The 17,125-nt window shown below is 37.0% G+C and overlaps 4 protein-coding genes across 5 annotated transcripts; 1 reads left to right on the top strand and 3 right to left on the bottom strand.

Moving 5' to 3' along the window:
- Positions 1 to 1,653: 1,653 nt before the first annotated feature.
- LOC126759354 (putative gustatory receptor 39b) lies at positions 1,654 to 2,718 on the bottom strand. The gene is made up of 2 exons (XM_050474089.1): positions 1,744 to 2,718; positions 1,654 to 1,665 (listed from the first exon to the last, which is right to left on the bottom strand). The coding sequence occupies exons 1-2, from the start codon at positions 2,716 to 2,718 to the stop codon at positions 1,654 to 1,656; spliced, it is 987 nt and encodes a 328-aa protein (XP_050330046.1).
- A 2,569-nt stretch (positions 2,719 to 5,287) lies between these two features.
- On the bottom strand, positions 5,288 to 6,991 carry LOC126758503 (putative gustatory receptor 39b). 2 transcript variants are annotated; one of them, XM_050472789.1, is made up of 5 exons: positions 6,310 to 6,991; positions 5,902 to 6,240; positions 5,685 to 5,852; positions 5,597 to 5,623; positions 5,288 to 5,536 (listed from the first exon to the last, which is right to left on the bottom strand). In XM_050472789.1, exons 1-5 carry the CDS (start codon positions 6,844 to 6,846, stop codon positions 5,510 to 5,512), a joined length of 1,098 nt encoding a protein of 365 aa, XP_050328746.1. In that variant the 5' UTR covers positions 6,847 to 6,991; the 3' UTR covers positions 5,288 to 5,509. The 2 variants fall into 2 exon arrangements, with proteins under 2 accessions (XP_050328746.1, XP_050328745.1); XM_050472788.1 differs by having other exon boundaries at positions 5,902 to 6,991.
- Positions 6,992 to 8,127: 1,136 nt separating this feature from the next.
- On the bottom strand, positions 8,128 to 9,868 carry LOC126758747 (putative gustatory receptor 39b). The gene is made up of 3 exons (XM_050473122.1): positions 8,627 to 9,868; positions 8,394 to 8,564; positions 8,128 to 8,330 (listed from the first exon to the last, which is right to left on the bottom strand). The coding sequence occupies exons 1-3, from the start codon at positions 9,617 to 9,619 to the stop codon at positions 8,274 to 8,276; spliced, it is 1,221 nt and encodes a 406-aa protein (XP_050329079.1). The 5' UTR covers positions 9,620 to 9,868; the 3' UTR covers positions 8,128 to 8,273.
- A 2,953-nt stretch (positions 9,869 to 12,821) lies between these two features.
- LOC126759353 (putative gustatory receptor 39b) lies at positions 12,822 to 14,159 on the top strand. The gene is made up of 3 exons (XM_050474088.1): positions 12,822 to 13,799; positions 13,856 to 14,023; positions 14,079 to 14,159. Exons 1-3 carry the CDS (start codon positions 12,822 to 12,824, stop codon positions 14,157 to 14,159), a joined length of 1,227 nt encoding a protein of 408 aa, XP_050330045.1.
- Positions 14,160 to 17,125: the final 2,966 nt, after the last annotated feature.

Genomic DNA, 17,125 nt, shown 5'->3' with positions numbered 1-17,125 from the left:
TCTTAGAAATTTGTTCCTTTAAATCGAAATATATAAATAGAAAAATATATTTTGCAATAATTAAAAAAAAATATAAACAATAAATATATACCTACATATTTTGGTTCACCACTTTATTATAACACATTTCGTTTTTTCCAAAAAAAAAAAATACAATATTTAGATAGTCAAAAACTGTCTTATTATCACCAAATAAGCAGTTATCGCAATGGAAATCTGAAATAACGTATACATTAATTGTTTTATACATAGTTCTTATTGGGACTAAAGCATATACGTGGGCTTACCGACATGAGTAACTGCATATCTAAAATGAAAAATCCCTTCGCGGACACCTCAAGCGGTTGCAGTTGCAGTTGCATAGTGAACTGCTGTAAGCACAGGCGATAAGCGCGCGATGAACGCGCAGAACTGCTAATAATTATTTTGCTTAATAAATTGGCTATTAAGCGATCCTAAAAGTAGGCAATATAAAGTATGCGCGTGGATCAATGAAGTTAAAAATATTAATTATGATATATGTAAATAAAATATAATTAAATCTTAAGCTCAATTTACGAACTAAATGTAATAGGATGTGTTCCGAAAGGTAGACTTTAATATACATTTTAGTAATGAACCCTAAATGTATGCAATATTTTTAAGCAATTTTTAATAATTGTTTTTATTTGTAAAAATTTTGGGTAGTGACGATGCCCAACATGGCTCTATTAATCAATTTTTGACTATGAACTCCTAAAAGCAGGCAAAAGATTTGTAGGAAAACTAACTTTTAAAATATTAAGTTCAAAAAATAAAATAATTCTTATAAAATAATCTTTATATATAAAATGGATTAAAAAAATGCGCTTGTAAATAATCCTAAATGTATGCAATACATATTTTCTTAAAATTTTTACAACAATAACAAAAATACGCTTCTAAATAATCCTAAATGTATGCAATACGATTTTTTAATGCATCATTTTTAAAATTAGTTTTTATTTATAGTAATTTAAGGTAATTGTGAACATCAGAGATGCCGTATGTTTTAGAAATTTAATAAACCGTTGGCTATGACCTCCTAAATGTAGGCAATAATTAGTTTTATTTAATAATTTTCTAAAAGAGTCTTTCTTTATAATACTTCAGCGATTATCAGCATTGCTGTATTGACCATAAATGTGTTAAAGCTTTATACTCCTAAAAGTAGGCAATAAAGTACCTTTCAAATTAAAATAAAATTATTATTTTTATATTATTGAATAATATAATAACATATATAGAGGCCGTATTTTTTTAACAATTTAATAAACCCTTGGCTATGAGTTCCTAAATGTAGGCAATAAATATTTTTAATTAATCATTTTCTAGAAAAGTTTTTCTTTATAATACTTCAGCGATCCTCAGCATTGCTGTATTGACTATACATGTGTTAAAGCTTTATACTCCTAAAGGTAGGCAATAAAGTTCCTTTTAAATTAAAATAAAATTATTACTCATTGAATAATATAAAAACATATTTTATCTCTAAATTTGCTTGTCTCCTGAACCAAAAAGAAGCAATACTATTTATAAAGTGAATATATGAGCTTTAAGATACTTCAAAAGCAGTTAATACAATAAAAAATGAGATAAAAAAATGTTTAGAATAAATGAGATTTAAAACTTACGCTAGTTACTCATCTTAAATGTAGGCAATATAAATTTTTTAAGTAAAATTGTGTCTTCCAAAAATTGCTTATTGTGAACATTTTCACTCACCAACTGTTTGCAGTTATCACTTAACCGACAGATATGCCAGACCATAGCAATCATGGAAATAATCCACCATATGCTCGCTATATAGTAATAACGGCGTTTAGCACTGCCGTCTAATATCAATTGCGACCAATATATATTGCAAGTGATGTCGAGCATACAGCATGATATATTGCTACACAGCGACCAGCCGGCGAAATCGTTTAGTAAATGAAACGCTTCACAGAGCAGCGCATAAACTTCCTTGACAGCCAGCAAATATTCGAGCGTTAACAGCTTTGCATAATTATAATCCAGCATTTGACTATCTGGCGCCGTGTGGTATGCTACAACTTGACTCAATTGCTTGCAGAGACAACGCATGTAATGCTGCAGCAAGCGCAAGTAAATCAGCAGTTGTATCACGCGTACACGCATGGTGATTATGAACCACAAGCCATACCAGAAGTAGCCGATGTATTGCAGCCAGAATGAGGTCAATAGAAAGAGCAAGAGACCCAGCAACCACACTGCCATCGAAAAGCACAAATGGTGCCGCAAACTCAACAGAAATTGCTGCTGTTCGATAGGCTGTCGCAGGCGCAGCTTAAAGGCGAATGCAATGCGCTGGAGCAGCAGCAGAAAGGCCTCGTGTTCTTGCTGCTTCCACAGTGTCTCAGCGATGATGAGCACGTTTGTGATGGCTTGTGCGGTGAAGAGTATGGTCGCCACCAGCCAGGTGAGCATGGTGTTGGGTATGCGTCGACGCCAATACAAGCCGTTTATATAGACTGCAAACACCCAAAGCAGCAAAGCATAGTTGTAGCAGCGCTGTAGACAAGAGATGAGCACATTTATTTTCTCAGAAAATGCGCTTCTTCGCTTCGTGTGCGCTCTACAGAGTCCGGTTACATGTTGGTTTCGCGGCTTGTGCGCATTTCCCGTTTGAATGCCTAGAATTGCAGCGTAGCGAAACCAAGCTTGTAGCTGTTGCTCCATGACACGTCTAAATTAGTTGGAGACCGAGCTAATTGTTGCACTATCGGTTGCATGCAGATGCATTGATATGCAGGCATGTCAGAGTTATTTGATTAATTTTTCAATGAGATGTCACTTAGCGCCGGTAAGATATGAATATATTGGGAATGGGAAAAATTTATTATTTATTGCCGGTGAAAAAGTACTGGCTCACCAACACCCACCTTGAGACCCAGCATTCACTATTGGATAATATTCGACCGAATAGATCACGTACAGCACGCAGTGAAGAAAATATAGCAGCCGTATCTGAGAGTGTACACGAAGACCATAGAGAGTCGATTCGGCGCTGTTCGTAGCAACTCGGACTGATGTTTAGAAGGACATGTCGCTTTTTACGTTGAGATCTTAAATTGAAAGCATATAAAATATAGCTTGTATAAGAACTGAAGCCGCTCGACCTTCCCAAGCGAAATCGCTTCGCTATATGATCTCTTGAAAGGTTCCAAGAAGATCAAACGTTTTCGAGTGGAAATATCGGTCCATATTTCTTCAAAAATGTTGTCAGTGAGAACGTAACCGTCAATGGTGACCGTTATCGCGATATGATAACTGACTATTTTATGCCTGAAATTGAAGCTCGTTATCTCGGCAACATTTGGTTTCAACAAGACGGCGTCACTTGCCACACATCGCATCAACCAATGGATTTATTGAGAGCACACTTCGGTGAGCAGATAATTTCACGTTTTGGGTCGGTCAATTGGCCACCAATAACATGTGGTATCATACCGTTAGGCGTTTTCCTGTGGTGATATATAAAGTCTAAAGCCAATGCGGACAATCTCGCTTCAAATCAGGCCTTGAAGCAAAGCATTACGCGTGTCGTTTGCTTATTACCAGTAGAAATGCTCGAACGAGTCATCGAAAATTGGACTCAACGGATGGACTATCTGAAACCTAACCGCGGCCAACATTTTAAAGAGATAATCTTCAAAAAATAAATGCCAATGAATGTTCTTTTGAACGACAAAATAAACATTCCCAATTAAACTAGAAGTTCTTGCGTTTTTATTTTTAAGTAGGGAACCACGAAATGGATCACCCTTTACAGTGAAAAAGTTACGAAAATGTTCATTCCATACGAAGATTTTAAACCCTCTTTCTTTACTATGAATCGCCAACATGAAGGCAACGAAATTGAAATGCTTTAGGTATGTGAAATTGGCTGCAAAAAGGCTCCAATAGAGATGACACGGATGAAGAATAACTGGCATTAACGATCTACCGTGACAACATTATCGTCCCACCACTTGACCAAGACAAGGTGAAAACAGTTCTAATGCAGCTTAAGAATTACCGGCTGAGCTGTTTTAAGTCGGTGGTGAGAAGCTGGAAAGACACATGTTTCAGCTGCTAAGCATAATTTGGCCAGATGAAAACACGCCCAATGTTTGGAATATACGTCTGTGCTAATTATTGTGACATAAACATTCTTATCGTTGCATATAAGCTTCATTTGACAGTCTCCCACACAACACTAAGCTCCTTGTAAATAAACTGAATAGATTTTATCAGTGTGGCTTTAGACCAAAGACCATATTTTCACAATTCGTCAAATTATGGAAAAGACTCTCAGTAAAAAGAACGACAGCCATCACCATTTTTTGTCGATTTAAAATCCGCCTTCCACAACGCTGTCAAAATTAATATATCTGCGAAATCTCATACGGTTATGCAAAATGACGGTGAGCACAACTATTAGCTCCGTCAAAATCGGGAACAAACTTTCTGTGTCGTTCGATACCAGGCTGATTATAGTCAGGGTGATACTCTCTCGTATATCTTCTTCTTTATAATGATGGACATCTGAACGCAGCAGCACTGTCTACTATAAAAGTACAATACATACAATGGGGTACACAGATGACAATTTTGGATATCTCGGAACTAGCATAAATTCCTCCAAAATGTAAGCCTGGAGGTGTAGCGCAGAATACTCTTACCCACGGGTGCTACTTTGGGATTGGAAGACATTTGAGATTCTTTTCTCCACGATGAAAAATTACGTTCCAAAAGGTTTCATGATTTCTGTCCTATTATATGGCGTAGTGGGCGACGTGGGCGATAACGATCCGTGATGAGAAAACCCTTGAAGCATTAGAGAAAACTGTTCTCAGCAAGATCTTTGAATCCGTCCGCGTAAGCGATGAATATCGAAGAAGTTGAACTACGAACTGTATGAGTTCAACGGCGACATGAATATAGTCATGAAGTTGATGCTCCAGCGAAAAGTGCCTTTGATTGAACGGAAACAAGGGCGCCCACGCAACCAAAAGGGGACCAAGTGCAAAGCATAGAGGTAACTGGCGAAGGTTTTTGTTCTCAGCTCAGATTGACACAACAGCGATACGCTTACCAAATAAATTGCGGGAGTTTTATATAAAAGTGCCTACATGTAGGCAACGAATTCGATTTTGTTTACCAAATCAAAACCACCTGCAACGGAAACGACTAAAAAGACATTTCTGCTACAAAGCTTGCTGTACAGGTGCCAAAAATTTTTATTTAGAGCGTCTAAATGTATGCAATGAATTCGAAAGCGTTCAAAAAAGAAACGTCTCCTTAATGTAAGCAATGAATACAAATGCGAATTTTGTGTTTAAAGTAACACCGGGAGCCGGGATATCAAGCACTGTAAATAAAGCTTGGAAATTTCCGTTTAGCTGATCGCTAGGATGTCTTCACCTTAATTACATATGGTAGAGGGATAGCTTGTTTTGTTTTGCCCACTTCAGTAACTATAAGTCTTTTATATATTACTTTTGTTATTTTTTCTCTTTAAGAAATAATAATGTTTTATTTTCTAACAATTTCTTTAAAATTGTTTTAGTATTACCAAATGCATAGCCATGGCCGCGCAAAACTGGGGGATATAACTCATTTTTAGCATTAGTGAGAAATTTTTAGCATACATGCAGGCTCACCGACATCATGAAGCGAAAGTCCAGAGTGAAGAATGCACGTGCCGTAATCTCAATGCGCTGCAGCTGCAACTGCATGGCGAATTGCTGCAAAACCAATTGATATTGCCGCCTCGCGCTTGCTGAATTCAAGCGAATCAACTGGCTTAGTAAAAGCGACACAATGCCATCCTGTAAGTATGCTATATTTTATTTTTGCATGTAAAACCCAAATACATACCAGATGTCTGCAATTATCGCACAGATAACACAATTCGCAAATCAATGCCGCGACGGGAAGAAACCACCAGAGATCAGCCAAGTAGTAATAACGACGGCCCAAAAAATTATCGAAGCTTTGTAGGAGCCAGTAGAAGTTCGAGCTCAAATCCAATAGAGACGTAATGACAATGCCGAAGAGCGACCAACCAGCAAAGTCCTTCAGCAACTCGAAGGTCTCATAGAGCAGCATATAAGTCTCTTTGAGCGCCAGCAGTTGATGCAACGTGTCAAGCCGCCCATAATCAAAGTCCAACAAGCGGTGTTGCGGTGTCCGGCGGTAGGCCACCAGCTGTTGCAACTGCAAACAAAAGTCACGCAAGTAATGCCGTAATATGCGCAAATAAACGAGCAATTGCAGCGTGCGTACGCGTATGCTGCATATATACCACAGGCCCTGCCAAAAGTAGCCGCTATAATCCCGTATTACCCAGGTGGCCACCATGAATGGCACTATGCCGAGCACGGAGAAGGCCAGATGATATTTAAGTAAGCGTTTTATTTGCCACAGCAGCGTCGCGCTGTCAATGCGCCATTTAAGCCGCAGCTGCATTGACGCCTCAATCGCCTGCAACGCTTTGAGGAAGTCTTCATGTTGTTGCTGCTTCCACACCGCTTCCATTAAAATGAACGCGTTCGTGATTAAACGCGTTGCGAAGAGTATGGTTACTGCTATCCAATTGAGTTCAAGGCCCGGCGGAATCGTTTGCCAGCAAACACTGCACCCGAATACAATACAAATGATAAGAAACAACAGGCAATTGTAGCCGCGTTGCAGCCAGTAAGCGCGTGAGTTGGTGTGGCCGCGTACATCCCTGATATTGTCGTTGTCCGTGCACTTCGTGGCGCTCACGTAGATGCCGAAGAATGAACAAATGCGCAACCAAGCTTGCAATTGTTGCTCCATCACGCTGACGCTGCGGCGCTAATCGTGGTTGCTTCGAGCGAACGATGTTGTAGGAGTAATGAGTGAAGAGTGCAGTCATATATTAAGCGAGCGGCAGTCGAATTGATGACCTGATGCATTATTAATTAGCGCGAGATAGTAAGGATAACCATTAAAGGGCGCGAGCTAATAAAGATATCGATTAAAGTGTGTCAAGGTCAAAGCAGCGCCGCTCATGTGGAAACGTTTGGGAGGTATTTATCTGCTAAATATTTTGAAATGGAGTTACCACCTATCGATAAATTATTATAAAATTAGTGTGAAGCGTAAAGACAAAAGAAGACCCATTTGGAAGGGTTTCGAATAGACTCTAGTTTATATAAATAGAGTTGCCACCAAACAAAAATTCGAAAGAAAAAATGTTTACAAAATTTGAAACGTGAAAGAAAAAAAATCGGGATGAGAAGTGAGAGTGGGTAAAAAAAAATTGTAATATACATAGTTGCCAACCAACACAAAATTCAAAAAAGGGAAAACTTTTACCAACTGTACGTACGATGTGAAAGAAACAAAAACGTCTTGAGAAATATTAAATCTAAATATATTTTAGAGTAGAGTTGCCAACCAACACAAAATTCAAAATTTAAAAAAAATTTTACCAACTGTACATACTTCGTGAAAGAACGAAAATCGTTCAGAAAAAGATTAAATATAAAAAATGTTGTAATAGAGTTGCCAACTAAGGCGAAATTCAAAAAAGAGAAAAACTTTTGAAACTGTACGTATGGTGTAAAAAAAAGAAAATTGTTCTGAAAGGAAATATATGTATATGAACATTCTTTGGAATAGAGTTGCCACCCAACAAAACATTCAAAAGTGAAAAAAATTTACCAACTGTACGTACGGCGTAAAAGAACAAAAATCTCCCGAAAAGTATTAAACTTAAACGTATTTTGGAATAGAGTTGCCACCCAACAAAAATTCAAAAGAGATAAATTTTTACAAATTGTACGTACGGTGTAAAGAAAGAAAATCGTTATGGAAGGTATTATATATAAATATATTTTGGAATATAGTTGCCACCCAACCAAAATTCAAAAAAAAAAAAAATGTTTAGAAATTGCACGTATGTATGTATGTATGGCGTAAAAGAAAGAAAATCGTGCCGAGAAGTGTTAAGAAAGTATATATCATGCATAAGCTGTTAAAGAAAGCCATAGAGAAAGCATTATTATGACCTTAATATAAACATGTTTAAAACAGAGTTGCCACCTAGCGTAAAAACAAAATTTATTTATTTTCTAAATAAGTTTTTCAATTTTTTATTCGGATTTAAAAGAGATTTTCGGTTTTTTGCAAGTTTTGTTTTAATATGAATTATAGTTTGAAGAAGTAGACGGCATTTTGTACCACCCTAATGAAAATATGCATTTGCTTCATTACTATTATTAGGATTTCAAAATCTGCACCAGAATCACCAGATTCGTCACGACTACTGTGCATATCTGTTAATGAGCGTAAAATAGATTAACCATAGTTAGGCAAACATACAGTTATTTATGGCTCACCGCTATGAGAAAACGCATTTCTAGTATGAAGAAACTGTGAGCCGACACTTCAATACGTTGTATTTGTAATTGTGCCGAAAATTGGTATAAAAGCAGACGTTGTGGTCTTAGAGCGCGATTTGCTGAGTTAATGATCATCAATTTAGACAACAATTGGGACACAGAGCGCGCCTAGAAGTTTGCGAAGATTTGCATTATTAAGTGTAGACTATAAAATGTATGTATATACGCACCAACTGCTGACAGTTATCGCACAAGTACATCAGATACCAGAGTATTGCCGCCAGCGGCAGCAACATAAAAAGGCCCGCAATTTCGTAATGACGCCGTCGAACGAATCCTTCGATACTCAGCAGCATCCAGTAGAGTGTGCAAATCGCGTCCAATAAATACGAGCTGATGCTGGCAAACAACGACCAGCCGGCGAAGTCGTTGAGCAGCTGAAATTCCTTGTGCAGCAGCTCGTAGATCTCCTTCACGGCCAATAAACGCTGGAGTAAGCACAAGCGCTCACAGTCCACATCCAAAATTTGACAGCGCAATGACAAGCGCGCTGCCACAATCGAACGCAGACGCGTGCACAAACATTGCAAGAAGTGGCGCAAGATGCACAGATAGACTATGAGCTGTATCAGGCGTATGCGTATAATTATGATCAACCAAATGCCATGCCAGAAATAGTCTACATAAGGCAACCACATGGTGGACAAGGCAAAGAGCGCGAATCCGAGCATCGAAAACACCAACAAATAAGCGATGAGCCGACGCAGACCGTTGAATAGTACCGCGTGTTGCACTTTGTGCTGCAACCGTAAGCGCAGTGTTACTTCAATCTGCTCCAGCAGCTGCAGAAAGCGATCATGTTGCGCCTGCTTGTGCCAAGCTTCGAGTAATATAAACAACACTGCCATCACATGCAGACTGTAGAGTAAAGTCGCGGCTACCCAAGAGATACCCGGCATCGTGGCGCGTGTTATTAAGCCATGCGTGTAGACTACGCCCAGCACAAGCATTAGCAGACACAGATAGAGACGTTGCCGCGTCAGTGTGCTGCAAATTGCTGCGCGTCGGCACCATTGTGCGCGCCTCCTCGTCTCAATCGCAAAATGGCTGCTTGTGCTGTTCACGTTGTGTATTGTGACGCGGAGGCTACTATCCTCAAAAGCGCCTACGTAGATACCGAAATATGTGCAGTAGCGCAACCAACCGCGCAGCTGCCTTTCCATTGCGAGTTTACAGAGTTTCTGGTGGAAAATTTAACGCTGCAGTTGTGGTGTGGCCAATATGTATTGTAATTAAACATGCGATTCTTATCACCGCAAAGATAAGCTGTATACTGTGGGGTGTTTGTTCAACGCGTTGTAGGTACAGTGAAGAGCTGTTAAAGTTAACAAATACATATTTATATTAGAGAGCATGGCTGCGCACTGATAGGAGTTGAGCTTTGAATGGCTATGGAACGAAAGTTGGCAGTTCAACATTTGATTTGCTTAAAAATAGCTAAGGTACATTTATGTGGTAAGAGTATGATATGATGAATGACAGTCTTAATCATCTGGGTTTTTCTTTTTTGTAGCGACAAAAATAGTTTCTCGGACTGATAGTTTTTAATCTCATAAAAATCCGAATCCACTCAGGCGACGCCAAGTTCATTCACGTCTTTCCGGCTTACTTCATTTACCGGTCTCCGGATCAGGGAATTTTTATTTGAATATTAACTTTAGGAATTCTAGATTTTTCTTCTTAGTACGCAGTTAGGATATAGTGAAAAATAGGTCCTGTGTTGCTGATGTATAGGCGTTCGCAGTTGTGCTTTCTTCAGTGGTAGACTCCGTCTGCAGATGATGGTATATGAGGTTAACCTTCAGTATAATTTTGCAGTTGCGGTCATATAATTATGAACTTGCAGACGCTTACAAACGCTGTATAAAGATTTACATGGAAGCTGAGTGTTAATATCTACAATGGTTATTCGAAGGTTTCGGCCTTTGACTGGCGTCAGAAATGTACTGAAAAAGTTTTGCCTCAGAAAAGCCACCTTAACTTTTGGTAAAACAGCTGGAAACATGTTTGACGTATAAGTTAAGACGAAATCAGTGAAGAGTTGGGGATCCTATGTGATATACCTATTGAGATTTCAGGAAAGAAACGTGGAATATTTAAATAAGAAAGACTTATGTGTATGCCATTAGAGAAGCAAAAAAGGCAAACGCTAAATTAGGGTTTCCAACAGGCAGAAAGGCGGAAGCTTTTCAACGAATTGTTAAGGCAAAGAGGGAAGAGCTTCAAACGGCACTACTTGAAGTAAGTACTCGCTGCGGTCCAGGGCGGTCCAGTAGACTTGAACACTGGTTGTTTTGACATTTCCAGAAATACCAAATGCTGCCCGAAAGCCAAGTGACATTGCCACCCCGTTCCCACAACAATCGGCTCTATGTAACTGGAATGATATTGGGCTTATTTTGTTCAAGGACTCGGGGGAATTTTTCAAAGTAATTTCCAATTACCATTAATGCAACAAAATTGAGACTTGTACCTGTAGAATTGAGCCCAGGGACACTTATATCGTTCCGACTTCGTTATATGGTGATGACTTACATTGTGACAGCTGGTCATCCTCCTGCTGGTGCTTATACTTGTATACCCACTGAGTTGGTACCTTCGGAGCTACCAAACGCTGTTTGAATGGCGGGAATGTAGTAACTGTGACCCCGTTTCCATAACAAATGGTTGCAACTAGATTTCTTTCGTCAAGGACTGCTAACTCGACGGCAATCTTGAAAGTCTTTTATAGAGTGTTTTCTGCCGTTAATGCAACAGAACTGAGACCGGTACTTACAGATTTGAGACCTAGGACAATCATATTGTCCACATATACCTCCAGAGCTTCCAAATGCTGCCTGAAAGCAAGGAATGTGAAAACTGCGAACCCGTTTCTATAAAACTCGAGCCTATGTAACCGAAATGCAATCAAATTTTTTTAGTTCAAAGACTGTTTACTCGTCGGTAATCTTGAAATTCATTTTAAGACTGTTTTCTGTCGTTAATGTAACAGAACGGATGTTCTCACCATGGGGATCCTGTACATCCACAAGTGAGAACTCGGGCAATTCTATTGTCCAGACATACCTCCAAAGCTTCGAAATGCTGCCTGAAAGCTAAGAATGTGGGAACTGTGACCCAGTTTCTGCAATACTCGAGTCTAGGTAACCGAAAGGCAACCAGATTTTTTAGCCTACGGACTGTTAACTCGGCGGTAATTCTAAAAGCCATTTGAAGAGTGTTTGGTGTCGTTAATACAACAAAACGGATCATATTGTCCGAATTTGGTCACCATGAGGATCTTGTACATCCACAAATGAGAACTCGGACAATTTTATTGTCCAGACATACCTCCAAAGCTTCGAAATGCGGCCTGCAAGCTAAGAATGTGGGAACTGTGACCCAGTTTCTGCAATACTCGGCTCTATGTAACCGAAATGCAACCAGATTTCTTTAGTCTACGGACCGTTAACTCGGCGGTAATTCTGAAACTGGACCATATTGTCCGAATTTGGTCACCATGGGGATCCTGTACATCCACAAGTGAGACCTCGGACAATTCTATTGTCCACACATACCTCCAAAGCTTCGAAATGCTGCCTGAAAGCTAAGATTGTGAGAACTGTGACCCAGTTTCTGCAACATTCGGGTATATAAATGCAATCAGATTTCTTCCGTCTAAGGACTGCTAACTCGGAGGCAAACCTGGAAGCCATTTGAAAAAAGTTGTGTGCCCTTAATGCAACAGAACGAACCATATTGTTCGAATTTGGTCATTTTGGTGATCTTTTAAAATTGAATATGAAATTTTTAATTGGTAAACGGGAGCAGCTAAATGTATTTTTAAATATTCTTTACACAAGTAGTTTAATAGACTTCTCGCGCTGACTTGAAACAAAAAGAAGAGGAGGGGGCGTTAATCCTGAAATGCATTAAGTCCATCATTACTTCGGTTAGAGTTTTCAGACTTATTGCGCACAGGATGTGTCAAGCTAAACTCCATGAAGGTTTTCGCGCCAATCATATATGATATATCTAGTCATGCAATTATTGAAAACTTAAGCGCATCTGTCTATGAGTAGCCGATGAAGTAGTAATTAGTAAGACCTAATGGAGTGTTACTTCTTCAATTTTCCTACTTGCTAATATTACAAATTCCGCTGTATCCTCTAATAAATTGTCTTTAGAAGCAAATTACTTCAAGTAATTTAGTGCTATCATTTGTCTAAGTCCATTGTAGCGCTAATTACGGGCAAATTCAAGCAACTAATTGCATAAAATGGCTAAGAAAAATTACTTAGAATACTCAACGCCGCGACCACTTCACCTGCCTGTGAAACACTTATAAGCGCCCGCAAGCTACAAAGCCAGTCATTCACTTACAAAATGGAAGAGTGTTTGCGGTTTTGGCTACGTGGATGCGCTGTGTTCGGCATCTATGTGATACCCATACAGGAGCACTACACAGCGCCGCATTGGCAACGGCTGTCACGAAAGAAGGGCGGCAGACAATTGGCTTGGACCGAAGAGAAGGCTACGCGCTTGACTTATCTGCTGCAACGTCTCTATTTGGCGATGCTCGCCGTAACTGTTTGCGTACTCTACTTACACGGTTTGTATGCGCGAGAGATTGAGCACGGGTTCGTGCTTACCTGGTTGGTCGCAACTTTGGTCTACACATCGCAGATGCTTACACATCTCTCCATCTTTATGGCGGCGCTGTGGAAGCGTGAGCAGCATGAGTCATTCCTACAGCTGTTGCAGCAGATCGAAGTGTCACTGAAGTTGCGCTTGAAATGCAATACACGACAAAGCGCGCTGCTGCACAGTTTACGTTTGCTGCTCTTCTCTTTGATACTGCTGTCCGTGGTGGGCATTTGCGTATTCACCGTCGTTTCGGTGTGGCTCAACGATATCGGTTATTACTGGCATGCCGCTTGGACCATCGTCACGTTACGCGTACGCATACTACAGCTATTGATTTATGCGCGCATCTTGCGTCACTATTTGGATTGTGTGTGTGTCAAGCTGCGACAGGTGGTCGCTTGCCGCACTTCACCCGCCAGTCAGCTGTTGGATATTAACTATGAGCGTTTCGAGTCTTTGGAGTTTCTGCTGGCCATCAAAGAGAATTATACGCTGATCTTCAAAGCCGTGCAACTTTTCAACGACTTTGCCGGCTGGTCACTCTTCGGCATCATTTCGAGTTACATGCTGGACTTCACATGTCACCTCTATTGGTCGTTGCTGGGTTTGGATGGCTACGGTTCACCTTACACTTATTTAGTGGGCATGCCGGCGGCTTTGCCATTTAGTGTGATAGTTTGTCATCTGTGCTATGTCTGCGGCAATTGCAAACAGTTGGTGTGTAAAATGCTAAGCTTTTAATAAAATGTGTTAAAAATGTAAGATACTTTTAGGGTGCCATCATAACAGATTTGGTAAGCAAATTGACTACTGTAAGATCAACGCCGGCGCTGAAGCGCTACAGCTGTGTGGTGTATCAGTTCTCCACGCAATTACAGCTGCAGCGCATCGAGGTGACCGCTCAGCATTTCTTTGTGTTGGACCTGCGTCTAATTATGTCGGTAAGCCTGTGTGTATGCTGCGAAGCTTTGCAAAATATAATAAATATTTTCACAGATTTCTACAGCGATTGCGACAAATCTTGTGATAATGATACAATTTTTAAAATCGGAGAACTCAGAAAGCTCTGGCGCCTGAATGTAAACTACTTTGTCTTACGCTGAATATACATATGTAGAATTTGATATAACTGTTTTGAAGTTTCGAAAATTGAAGATAAGACAAAAACTAAAATACTTAAAGAACTAAGAAAGTTTTTAGATTATTTCAAAAGCTTTTACAAATCTTTATTATCACCATAAATATGCCTATACAAATTTTCAGATTTTTTATGAATACTTTAACAAACAATACATATTTTAAGGAAGCTTTTGCTAAAATTTAAAAAAAGATATGGCCACACAAGCTTACGGGTTTTTGTAAAAGCTTTAATCATAAAAATGTTCAGATTTTATATGAAAGCCTTAGCAAGCAATACATATTTTTAGAAAGCTTTTGCTAAAATTTGGAAAAGATATGACCACGCAAGCTTTAAAAAATGTAAAAGCTTTCATCAGCTTACAGGTTTTTGTAAAAGCTTTAATCATAAAAATGTTCAGATTTTATACGAAAGCTTTAACAAGCAATGCATATTTTAAGGAACCTTTTGGTAAAATTTGAAAAAGATATGACCATACAAGCATTACGATTTTTGTAAAAGCTTTTAACATTTCCACCGTGGAAATGCCTATCAGAATTTAAAATTTTTTATATATTTCATTAATATTTGAAAGAATAAACCTAAACAAATTTTTAGATTTTTATAAAAGTTTTCAAATATTTGGAAATGACAAGACCACAAAAGCTTTAAATTTTCGTTAAAGCGTTCATCATTAATATGTTCAGATTTTATGTGAAAGCTTTAATATATATAAAATAAATATAAAATAATTATAAAATATATAATAGCTTCTGCCAAAGCTTAAAAACCTATGATGAGATTTTCGTTAAAGCTTTCATCTTTAATATGTTTATGTCTTTTATTAAAGCTTTAACAAGCAACGCATATTTTAAGAAAGCTTTTGCTAAAATTTGAAAAAGCTATTACACAAGCTTTTAGATTTTTTCAAAAGCTTTCATCATCTTTAGCTTCAACTATAAGAATGCCTTTAAAAATTTAAAGATTTTTATATAGTATCAAAACTTTGGCACGCAACAGAACGGACATAAGAATGCTGATTAAACTGATTCTAAGTGAAAGCTCTATCTTATGAAAGCTTTCACTCTTATAATAAATTTTACTCTGCATACTTGCTTTTTGTTTAACTTCCTACAACTCGAAATAAGAAGAAGACTCTTCAAATAGATGGTTGTTTTTGTGTTTTACATATTTGGTTTTTATTTATTTCATTTTGAGATAAGCTTGATGACATTTGTTTGGTTTTTCACAATTTTTATATTTTTCATTTTATTTTTTATTTTGTATGTGTTTGTTTTTGCTCTAAATAATTTGAAATATAATTAATTTCATGGATATAGCATATTCTTATCTGCTTTATTTTCGTTTTTATTATTTTTTTGACCATCAATCGGAATTTTCGCTTTGCTGTAGCTTTATTCAGACTAAATATTTTGTTATTATTATTTTTTTCAAAAAGACTTTATACTGACATTTTACTGCACGAATTTTGCAGTTTTTATTTAATTTAATTTTTTTTTTTGGAAATTATGTGAGTAAGCGATTTTTGTATATATGTTTTTGTTCATTTGCCAATACTTTTGAAGCATGTGTGCCGAGAAGTTTTACATTCTAAATTTTATTTTGTTTTACCATATATGACTTAAATTTTCTTTATATATTTAATTTTTTATAAAGATTTTGTATTTTATTATTTATTATTTTTAGTTTCACAAATTGGAATATACGGAAAATTTTATTTATTAAAATTTTTCTTTGGTTTTCGTCTTTGTTTTTTGTATTTATTTTTTATAATTTGAGAAGCAATAACAGATTTATTTAACAAACATAGCTGTCTTAAGGCAATTGAAAATTCACTCGACAGATAAGTGAAGCTGAAAGCTCGCTACACATTGATATATACACAAAATTATTTATATTTGAAAAAATATATGTAAATTAATGCGGATTTGGCTCTTGAATGTTAATTAGTATTATATAATTTTCTGCTTCATTTCACAAAGAACAAAATAAATAAAATGATTATTTGAAAGTGAAGCTCAATTTAATTTACTAAGACATAATTTGTTGCGATAATACTTAGAAAACATTAAAATTAAAAATAATTATAAAAGCTTTTACCAAGAATAAAAAAAAGTGTTTTTATTACTACAAAAAGTGTTTTTCATTCTTCGGCTTAAACCAAAGATATGAAAATAGTGTTAACCAAAGAATTTAAGAATTTTAGGAAAGCTTTCACAAGTTTAAGCTTTCACCGTAAATATGAAAAGAATTTATCTTCAATCAGCTCATTTTAATTTACTATGACATAGTTTTTTTAGCATAAATATTAGACAACATAAAAATTAAAAATAACAGTGAAAGCTTTTACCAAAAATTATAAAACAAAAATATTAATAAAGTTTTGAAGTATTTTATGAAAGCTTTCACAAGCTTAAACTTACATGAAAAGTATGAAAAGAATGTTAATCAAAATTTTAAGAATTTTATGAAAGTTAAATCTCAAAACTATTTAATAGCTTGAAATTTTATTACAGGTAAAACAAGATTTTTGAAAGCTTTCACTAACAGTATGTAAAATATGACTCTAAATTCAAAATTCAAAATTTTAAGAATTTTAAGAAAGCTTTCACTGCGAATGTGTAAAAGATAGTTATAAAGATGTTTGAAACTTTAGCTAATAGCTTTCATAAGAAATATGTAAATCTCTAACTCCCAAAACTTTTTACGACGTAGTTTCAAATTCTATTGCAATAATTTTTAGGCAAAACAAGATTTTTGAAAGCTTTCAGTAACGGGATATATAGTGTATAAATATTTTACAACTACGTATGAAAGCTTTTAAGCTTTTGCCTTTCACCAAAAAGCTTTTGAAGGCTTACGCCCACACTTTGAAAAATATGTCTTTAAAATATTTCAAAATGAC

This window comes from Bactrocera neohumeralis, chromosome 5 (assembly GCF_024586455.1).
Source record: "Bactrocera neohumeralis isolate Rockhampton chromosome 5, APGP_CSIRO_Bneo_wtdbg2-racon-allhic-juicebox.fasta_v2, whole genome shotgun sequence".
NCBI classification, from domain to species: domain Eukaryota; kingdom Metazoa; phylum Arthropoda; class Insecta; order Diptera; family Tephritidae; genus Bactrocera; species Bactrocera neohumeralis.
Note: the sequence above shows the minus strand (reverse complement) of the source record. Positions and strands in the feature narration are given on the sequence as shown.

Excerpts from the sequence above, each read along its gene's own strand:
- LOC126759354 (XM_050474089.1), bottom strand. The coding sequence starts at position 2,718 with ATGGAGCAACAGCTACAAGCTTGGTTTCGCTACGCTGCAATTCTAGGC.
- LOC126758503 (XM_050472788.1), bottom strand. The coding sequence starts at position 6,846 with ATGGAGCAACAATTGCAAGCTTGGTTGCGCATTTGTTCATTCTTCGGC. Across the intron at positions 5,624-5,684 it reads ACTTTCGCTTCATGATGTCG|TTTTGCGCGGCCATGGCTAT; the intron begins GTGAGCCTGCAT and ends TATATCCCCCAG. Across the intron at positions 5,537-5,596 it reads CGGCCATGGCTATGCATTTG|AGAAAAAATAACAAAAGTAA; the intron begins GTAATACTAAAA and ends TATTTCTTAAAG.
- LOC126758747 (XM_050473122.1), bottom strand. The coding sequence starts at position 9,619 with ATGGAAAGGCAGCTGCGCGGTTGGTTGCGCTACTGCACATATTTCGGT. Across the intron at positions 8,565-8,626 it reads GCGATAACTGTCAGCAGTTG|GCGCGCTCTGTGTCCCAATT; the intron begins GTGCGTATATAC and ends GCAAACTTCTAG. Across the intron at positions 8,331-8,393 it reads AAATGCGTTTTCTCATAGCG|ATATGCACAGTAGTCGTGAC; the intron begins GTGAGCCATAAA and ends GCTCATTAACAG.
- LOC126759353 (XM_050474088.1), top strand. The coding sequence starts at position 12,822 with ATGGAAGAGTGTTTGCGGTTTTGGCTACGTGGATGCGCTGTGTTCGGC. Across the intron at positions 13,800-13,855 it reads GCGGCAATTGCAAACAGTTG|GGTGCCATCATAACAGATTT; the intron begins GTGTGTAAAATG and ends AGATACTTTTAG. Across the intron at positions 14,024-14,078 it reads ACCTGCGTCTAATTATGTCG|ATTTCTACAGCGATTGCGAC; the intron begins GTAAGCCTGTGT and ends ATATTTTCACAG.